The sequence below is a fragment of the Gymnoscopelus microlampas genome (genome assembly GCF_963454915.1).
Source record: "Gymnoscopelus microlampas genome assembly, chromosome: 2".
NCBI classification, from domain to species: domain Eukaryota; kingdom Metazoa; phylum Chordata; class Actinopteri; order Myctophiformes; family Myctophidae; genus Gymnoscopelus; species Gymnoscopelus microlampas.
In genome coordinates, this window is record NC_139939.1 from 9,607,207 (window position 1) to 9,617,206 (window position 10,000).

General features: G+C 41.5%; 2 protein-coding genes across 2 annotated transcripts in view; one reads left to right on the plus strand and one right to left on the minus strand.

Moving 5' to 3' along the window:
• The window catches only part of LOC311059509 (uncharacterized protein), a 564,856-nt gene that overhangs the window by 203,606 nt on the left and 351,250 nt on the right, over positions 1 to 10,000 (plus strand). The gene's annotated exons all lie outside the window — the stretch shown is intronic.
• The window catches only part of LOC311064280 (zeta-sarcoglycan-like), a gene marked incomplete at both ends in the record, with an annotated part of 321,667 nt that overhangs the window by 44,528 nt on the left and 267,139 nt on the right, over positions 1 to 10,000 (minus strand). The window contains 2 exons of the mRNA XM_084084114.1: positions 1 to 112; positions 5,623 to 5,710. The exon at positions 1 to 112 is cut by the window's left edge and continues 12 nt beyond it. Coding sequence (XP_083940240.1) covers positions 1 to 112; positions 5,623 to 5,710 — 200 coding nt within the window. The remainder of the gene's footprint in view (positions 113 to 5,622; positions 5,711 to 10,000) is intronic.

Below are 10,000 nucleotides of genomic sequence, written 5' to 3' on the forward strand. Positions count from 1 at the left end.
AGACTGCAGCAGGAGGTCTTTTCGACAGGAGGCCTTGAAGTCTCCCACCCCGGCGTTCACCTCCACACCCCGGGGGGCCTCCAGGGTCAGGGAGCGCGTCGGGGACTCCAACCTGGGGAGGAGGCAGAGTGTTTATCTATCAGAAGCACGTACTGCATACTGTACTCAGATGCATGGTGATCGATATGGCCTTGTTCTCATGTAGAAGTCACACGCCTCCGGAAGAAACGCTGAGGTCAAAAGGCATGGAGCTGAAAAGACAGTATTTTAAGACCCTTATTGAACGGATAAGTTCAAACAGCCCATACCGTACATACCTGTATACTATAATACAGGTTGTTAACCCTTAAAGGGATAGGTCACCCCCAAAATGACTTTTTTTCCCCTATCGATTAGTCACCCCATGGAGACTTGCATTCATGGATATGTATTAAAAGAATTTTCGCATTCCTAAGCCAATACTTTGATGACCGTCAGTGGTTCCGGTAGGAGACACAAAGAGTCTCCTTTGTGTCTCCTACCGGAACCGCTGCCTATGCCGGTCCACTGGTCATCAAATGATTGGCTTAGGAATGCGACAAAAACAAAAAATTATACATGAATTCAAGTCTCCATGGGGTGACTTGAATTGTAATGTTTTGGGTGAACTATCCCTTTAAAGTAAATCCTCTAGAGACTTTATATTAAACTGGACCTGAGTTGTCTTTGTACTTGGACTGCTTTTTTTCTGTCTACACCAAATCTCTTTGCCAAAAAATAGCCGTTCGACAAGCTCACAACGCGCCGCAGCGTGTTGTGAGCTTGTACTATATCTGATGTTTAAAAAAACTATCTTGAACAAATGTGACAATTTTGGAATATTTTAATCATGGGTTCCCTGGCACAAAAAAATATAAAATATGTGGGTCCGTAGCCAAATACATTACATACATTTGGGGGTCCTTGACATGAACAGGTTTGAGAACCACTGGTATTATGGAACATGCTAGAATTCAGTATGGTTATGATTAGGTCCAGCTGCTATTCAGCCAGTTAGTAAGTTTAAGAGTGTAATAATAAATGGACCGCCAGTATACTGTACACACAGCATTTTTCTTCCAACTGCCACCACCTTTTTTTACATTTAAGCGGTAATGGAAGCACTCTTCTCAAAGCAAACAAAAAAGCGGCCGCCTTCTGAAAAGTGCTGAGCTGCGTCTTCTGTGGAGCGCTTTTTAGCGCAATTTAGAAAAGTTCAACTTCTTAAAAGAAAAGCGGCGATAACGTTGTGGATGAACAAAGTGCAATGTCACAAGATCCACTTTTTGAACCTATCCATCTTTCCACTCAAACAGAGAGCGTCTCCTTCCCAAACCCCAATGGTTCTAATCAGCCCCCCGCCCACAGGAGTGTCCCAATTCACTCACAACTTGCTACAAAAATCGCTCATGAAAAACTATATAATCTCCTACATTCCATTTTCCACCTTCACATCTGTCTCCTTCTCTAATAATCAAAAAGTGCTATATATTTCATCTCGCACTTTACTTCCGGATGGTTCGTTTTGCACCTTTTTTTGCCACATCGGTCACGGGAAAGAAATAAGCGCTGCCGTGGTCTATGGAAACGAGCCCAAAAGTGCACCCAAATAAGCCCAAAATCGCTTATACAAACAGTCAGACCTGGCAACGCAGCCTACGCCAATCATGTGTGAGAGATCTACAAGCTATGGGGCAGTGACGCCACCGTATCTTAGCAACAACGACAGCGCTCACTCTCATTGGTCGTGTCATGCCAGGAGCAGTCTCCAGACAATGGCATCGCAGAGAGCTTGCTGTATCCATCACATTCAGTCGCAGCAACGACGGACAGGGAGCTGTGATAGTGGCATGTAGCTAACGCTAACGTGGTTGTCATGCCTGCAGCGGCTGTGCAATCACTTTGTCAACAATGCACGTTCGTGTGGTGAATGTCAATATTGCTGCTCAGTTAGTCCATTGTAGATGGTGTATGTTTGTGTGTGTCTTCTGGAGAACTATGTAGCTCCACAGCAACTACAGTAACTAACGTAATGGCAGGACCGCCCCGTGCAACGCATGTTAGGCTGCATTATGGTCATGTAGTAATTTCAGATAATTTCGCTCCAATTAGAGCAGTGCTTATCAACCCTTTCAGGCCCCCCCCCCCCCCCCCCCCCCACAAATAAACGTAATTGATCTGGCCACCCCCCCATTTTGTTTGACTCCATTCCACAAGTAAATATTGTGAAAATAGCAGATCTACAAGCTCGACACGCCTCACGTTGAGAGGCTTTGTAAGCTTGTAGATCGGCTATTTTCTACATGATTGCCTCTTTCTTAGATTATTTGACAATGTGGCCAATGCTTTTATAGTATAGTTTGTTCACTACTTTTGTTGCAGAAATGGTAATTTCCTTTACTTTCGTTTTTTTATTGTCTCCGCCAGGCCGAAAGGCATGGCGCAAGACCTGTCCGTCCGTCTGTGATAGCTAATCTCTCACATCGTTGACTTGATCGCAGCGAAACTGTGCACACACACTCCCTGGATGCCAATTCAGAACCTCTGCCCTATTTCTTTCACATGGCCCTGTTACAGTGCCACCAGGAGGCCGCTTTTTGCTAAACACCTTTTCTCACAGTACTCCTACATATTTTGCCCAAACATCACGCAAATCGGTACACAGTATCTCCACAGTCATTAAAAAAAAAGCCCTTTCAGATTTTTCATATTCCATCCTGATTGGCTAAAATGGCTTCCAAAGTCTGCAGGACTGCTCCGTTTGGACCAAAATGCCTCACATTATGAACACAGCATGCACTTTACGTGCAACTTTGCACCCACATTCCCACTATGCCGAGGAAGAAATTCCACTTGAGATTTCTCTAATCAGCCTCATGGTGGCGCTATAACAGCCCGATGTGGAGAGTCAGTGAGAGCTGGATAAACGAGGTAAAATGTGTCAAAAGGAGTCTGTACGGCTGTCGATAAATGAACACATGACGTCGGTGGGAGAGGACATATTGTGTCTTTTGGACAAACAGCAGCGTGGTGCTGATGTTTGTTGTGTGAAGCAGCCTAATGTCAGAGTGTTTGTGTTGGAGCGTCTCAGTGCGGCTGCAGAGTTCATGTGCAACCTCTTCCAGAGAGACACAGAGACACTAGAAACTCTGCTGGAGAAAAAAAAAACACTGCTGGGCATTGACTTTCATATGGACATTGATCTACACACTGCAGGTATATCTGCTACACACACAACATCAAACTACACACTACAGGTATGATGCAGCGTTTGCATTCCAGCCTGCATGCCAGCGTAGTTCCCATATGGTTTCAAGGTGGGCTAAACCATATGGACCCCATGTCAGCAATGTCAGCGGCATCCACTTCAGTCCCAACTGCGATGCCCATGCAGGCTATAAGTAGCTTCTACCTGGCCCTTAGGTGGGCCCCAACTAGCCATGTTTATGTGGGACCAAGGCGGGTCCTAACTGGGTTTGCCCATGCAGGCTTTAACTGGGTTCTACCTGGGCCCTAGGTGTACCCTAACCAACCAGAGTGCAGTGCCCATCGCTCCAATTGTTGTGACGTCAGGGCTCTCAATACTGCACATTGGTGGAGGAGGAGGGGCCGCAGGGCGACCGCACACATCGCTGAACCAATGGTAGCCCACGGATGTTTCCTCTGGGGATTTACAATCTGCCCCTCTATGCCACATATCATCCGCACTACAGGGTCTTCACTGACCGAGCCACGGCCCCACTGGCCCTCAGGACGCTACGCCACTTACATGAGCTGCCAAGTGGCCGCGGGCGCTACGTGGGCGTGGCCGCGGGCTAGACGCGAGCCCCCGCGTAGCGGGGGCGAGCTTCTAGTCCACTCAAAAAGCGATATCGGCACTACTTTTTCCCAACACAAAAGTCTCCAACAATAGCATACTGATAACACTGTGCGTGCGTGCGTGTGTGTGTGTGTGTGTGTGTGTGTGTGTGTGTGTGTGTGTGTGTGTGCGCGTGCTCGCTCGCTCGCTTGGACATGTGAACGAGAAAGAGAGAGTTTAGTTAATGTATTTATTTCAAAGATTTTTCAAATTGATAAAATAAAAAAAACTACATAAAATAAAGTGAATAATAATATTGGCAACGTTATTACAACATAATGAGAAAATGATACATGTTCGAAAAAGGGAGACAGACAGACAGACAGACAGACAGACAGACAGACAGACAGACAGACAGACAGACAGACAGACGGTTGAATCTAATCAATCAATCAATATAATATAATATAACACAGTTCAAACATCGGGTGCAACTCAATGCGCGTCACAGAAAAGGCCAAGCATCTTGAAGGCAGATACATCGGAGACTCCTGCCCTTTTTTGCAGGAGATACATTTATAGGACACATGTTTTCTCCTTGCACTACATCGGTGACCTTCAATATACAATGTATATACATCTACAGCTATCTATTGCATCTGTTGTTTTGTCTTGTGTGCTGCTGACATGTACAGTAGCATTCTGATGGTCTGGATGTTCAGCCTTAATGTCAACAAAGGTGAGTGCCACGGCAGTATTCATTTACAAAAACAAAAACAAAAAAACAAGAAAGTGTGGAGATACATACTCTCTGCCTGACAGTAATGTGCTTGCTTGCTAAAGTAGACAGACACAATAATCAATACGTTCTCCTGACAGCACAACGTGATCAAAGGTGCAGCGCCAGCACATCGCTGGTTATCCATTGAATTTCAGAATCGAACCATGGAACCAGTAAAGGGAAAGTAACTAAGTACATGTACTCAAGTACTAGTACCTGCCGGTTAGGAGCCCGTAGAGCCTTCGTGCTACTCCTCCCGCCCAACACTCCTTGCTGACAGGTGCCGCCCCAGTGTTACAGTGTCACATGCGCTGACAACCTCCCCGTCGGCTTCCCTCCCCTGAACACGGGCCAATTAGACGCTCGACAGAGCCAGATGCACCGCGAAGGATTCGAACCCACAACCTATATATTTCCTTTATTTCTTTTTTTTTATACTTTATACTTCCACTACATCACAGAGGCAAATATTGTACCATGTTTTACTCCACTACAATTACTTGAAGACTTTAGTTACTGTTGTTACAAAACGTACATAAGAACCTCTAAGCCCTATTTCATCCTTCAGCTATTCGAACACTTTTTTTTGGATTACTTTTACTTTGGTACTGTAAGTATATTTTGATGCCAATACTTTTGCATTTGGATGGATGGACGGATGAACTTTTGCACTTTTTAAGTACAAATTTGAATACTTTTGTGTGACACTGTAGTGTGATCAAGTAGGGCATTAACCCATTAAGACCTGGAACGCATCCGTGTCACTTTAGATTTCTTTGGCTATTCAAAAATAGCAGATCTACAAGCTCATAGCGCGGCACCGAGTGCCGCGCTACGAGCTTGTAGATCTGCGATTTTTGAAAAATCGTGAAAAAAATGTTTTTTATATTTTTTTCACAAAACTGTTAAGATTTAGAAAACATTTTAAGAATCAGACTTTATTTACGGAAAAAACACAAAAAGTTTGAATGTGGAGACTTCTTCCACCACTGCATAGTACACACTGTTGCACTCCGTTCGTCACGCTCCATAAAACGACACCCTTCGTCCTGTTGACGGAGAGTGCAGGAAACAAACCCGCTGACCCTTCTCCGTCCTGGTGGTCACACAACCTGTTCCAAAGAGCAGAGGTCCTCAGTGTTTCAAGACCATTACCTCTCACACCACAGGAACCCATTCATCTAGCAACAGGACAGCTATGGGATCACACTCAGCCAGTGGTGGACAAAGTACTCGAACCTAGTTAGTACTCGAGTCAAAGTATAGATACTCAATATTTTTGCTATCGGGGATAAACCTCTTATCTCCATATTTTTGTGTTTTTTCGTAAATTAATGGCCTACTTGTTCGTACTACAGCAAATACAAATACTTGAGTAAAGTACAGATACAAAAAAAATGCAGTTAAAGGGATAGTTCACCCCCAAAATGACTTTTGTCCTATTGATTAGTCACCCCATGGAGACTTCATGGATATTTCTTTGTTTTTGTCGCATTCCTGAGCCAATAATTTGATGATCGGCAGTGGTTCCGGTAGGAGACACGAAGAGTCTCCTTTGTCTCTCCTACCGGAACCGCTGCCTACCGGTCCGCTATTCATCAAATTATTGGCTTAGTAATGCGACAGAAAGAAAAATATTTTTTGGGGGGTGAACTATCCCTTTAAGTACAGTACTCAAGTAAATGTACCTCGTTACAGTCCACCACCTACAATCAACCCTCCACTGGCCCGTCCAGATCCGCTGATATATGGAGCTCTATAGATCACGGTGAATGCTTACTACCACTGTATGTCACCTATTATTATATCACCATCCATCTGTCCCACAGAGAGGCTTACAGCTGACATTGACCTTCCTTGAACTCAGCACGGTTCGTGAGAATGTAAGCACTGTGAGCCAAACCATGAACCACCAGAGTTATCACTGTTTTATAAAATAATTGAGACGAAGACTAAATCTAAAAGACATTTTTATGTATGTTATTGTTTCATTTGTGTTAGTTTTGTATGTTGTACATACAAAACTAACACAAATGAAACAATAACATACATAAAAATGTTTGAGTTTTCTTTCTTTTCTAAAGTCAAGTTTTTATTTGTGTTTCACTCAGCTAAAATGTTTTTTTTTTCTTTTTCTTCACCAGTTATCACTGTTTTGTATTTGACCAAATTGTGTTTAGACAAAGACAAAATCTAAAAGGCATTTTTATGGATGTTATTGTTTCATTTTTGTTAGTTTTGTAAGTACACACTACTGTTTGTTATATCTTCTTTCTTTTCTAAAGTCAAGTTTTTATTTGTGTTTCACTCCGCTAAAATATATATATATTTTTTTTAATTTCTCACACCTAGTTTTATTTTTTAATTTAGTGTAGTGTTAACAGTAATAACCTTGGCATGCACCAGGCACCGTTCTACAGCAAGGGGTAAAGGCTGGTTTGATCCCGTATGGAGAGAAAGAGGAACTTTAGTGATCATTCCAAACAAACAACCTGAATCAGTGCAGTGAGAAATCCATTGCAATGTCAGGTTGCCGTAACAGGGTCAGTACAAGCCAAGCCGAGCCTGTCTTAGAAAAAAGTCTATCCCAGTCTCACTTACTCCATGACGGCTGAGGCTCAATCACCTGATGGAGCATTCGCTCTCATTCATGAATAGTGGTCTATCTGTATTTAGGCCTGTCACAATTATGACATAATCGTCTAATTGCAATTATTTGAGATAATCGCAATTATTTTTGCATGATCGTTTCCATGTTGAAACATTTTCATACATTTTCAAATATAAAAAATTGCAGAAATAGCAGATATACTTACAACGCGTGTTGTAAGCTTGTAGATCAGGTATTTCTGCAATTTTAGCATGTATACAATTATCAAATATGTCAATAATTTCTTTGCATATTTAAGTTATTTGCCATAACTGCCCTGTGAAATCTTTGATTACGAAAGACAAAAAGACAAACAGAAATAAAATGTCTGTTCATATGTTCCATGTTCAATGCCAAACACAATGAAATTGTTAATCACAAATATTTTAGTGACAACATATATATATATATATATATATATATATATATATATATATATATGTATATATATATATATATATATATATATATATATATATATATATATATATATATATATATATATATATATATATATATATATATATATATATATATATATATATATATAATGTGTCTTATCACACTTCAGTAGCCTATGAAGTCAGTGTATGCCGAATGCATCAGTGAAAGACAAGTGCACTGTCAGGTCGATAGGCTGTCTAAATACAAGCTTGAACACCGAATTGAACCGTGTGGATGGAAGCGTGTTGATCCGGTCTGCTCTTAACATCCCCTCGCCGGACCGCAAGGTCAGCATCCCTGTGAGTGGACTCATCAAATCTGAACTCAACGGAAAGCAATAACGCAAAGGCCTCTCTCTAACGTTAATGTTTCCACATCAGTGTTTGACACACTGCGGCGGAATCGTTACAGCTGAGACGCCAAAAAAAGAAAAGTGGTCCTGATGAAAAGTGACAACCCAACAACCCGGAGAACACCGGCTTTTATTGCGTGGTCCATTTTGTTTTCAGTCGGTTAACCCATTAAGACCGGGAAACGCATCTGTGTGTCATTTTTTAGATTTCTTTGGCTATTTTTTCTAAAAATCGTGAAAATGTGTGCAAATCTTTGAATATATATTCTTCAAAGCGATTTTTTTTTACTCAAATCTTTGCTTCTGGGAATTCTACAAATGTCTTCTAAATCCTAGCAGTTTTCTTTTCTTTTTTAAAAAAACCTATGTTGCTATAATATCAGTGGTTCTCAAACATTGTTCATGTCATAAGGACCCCAAAAATGATATGCATTTGAGTTAAAATGTATACAATATATTCAAAGATTTGCACAAAATGTTTACGATTTTTCAAAAATAGCAGATCTACAAGCTCATAGCGCGGCACTCGGTGCCTCGCTATGAGCTTGTTGATCTGCTATTTTCTAAATAAAAAAATGGCACAGATTCTTTCCCGGTCTTAATGGGTTAACTCGTCTCCAAATACACATATACAGGGACATAGTAGTTGTTCGCCGCTTATCACGGCTGTCATGTTCACTAAAGCATTAGACCCTGTTGGAGATTTGTCCTTCCTCTCCCTTGCGGTTCGTGGGTGTCAAAGTCTGGATCCTAAATACTTGTGAAACCAAATTAAAATGAACAAAGTGATTTAATATAATCAGAGTATAATCACTTTTATTGCAGCGTTTGCAGAATAATACTGTACCAAGCCAGCATTATCTGACTCTTATAGCATTGCGCGTTAGTACAATATACGTAATGTTCTCTTTACTCTACATAATCTAAAAAGAAAAGTGTTTATCATGGCATTGAAAGTTTTCTCATTCTCAATAAAGAGGAATACCAAACCGATAAGAAGGTGCTTGGAACTTATAATAAGTAATAAGAAATACATCATCGAACTACCACACTCGACAGGATAAGATAGGATAGGGCCTATCTTGTGTTGCTTTGTGTTGCTTTATACAATATTCTCATATGCACAAAAGCAAGATATACTAGTCAGGTTACACACACAGTTATAACAGTATGCAGTTATAAAACACAATTCTTCATTTTGCTAACTTTTATAGTAATATAGGTATCATAAATCCACAACCAACTTGCACATAATCAGCAGAATACTGCTGACACACCCACAGTGGTCGGAGCAGTTCACGTATATCGCTGGTTGGTCAAAGTACCTTCCGCGTCTGATATGCTGACATTGTGGTTAAACTTTCACATGAAACATGTTGATTCCAAGGGAATCATTATTTACTATTCTCTGCCTACAGGCACAGCAGCCATATTGGAAAGACATTGGGCCTCGTCCTTACTTCCTTAACAGGTCTTACCAATTATACTAATTAAGGCTCTGTTCCATTTAGTGTAGCACAGTGGTTCTCACTGTTCAATTTCAAGGATCCCCATAGCTCTGAGAGTACTTAAGTAAATGTACTTAATTACTTTCCACCACTGTCTCTCTCCCATTCGTGCTGCACTAGAAGGTCCCCAGTTTTGCAAACACTGTGTTTTGCAAACACTGTCCCTTGAAGCCCTCGATAGGGACATATAGACCAACGCTGCCAACATGCCTCAAAGCAACCATAGAGTGTATTTGGCATTGTCTGCCAACGTACCCTTTAGCAAGACGGGATTTAACTGCAACTGCCATTTTGAATTTTGTCCACTCTGAGAAAGTGTTACTGTGCTTACTTCATTACCACCACAGCACGCCAATATGACCCTGAGAAAAGCATTCAGCTTCATCATACGGTATGTCAACGTTCTGTTTTGGTACATACCAGGGTTTGATTTCGTCATTTGCTTCGT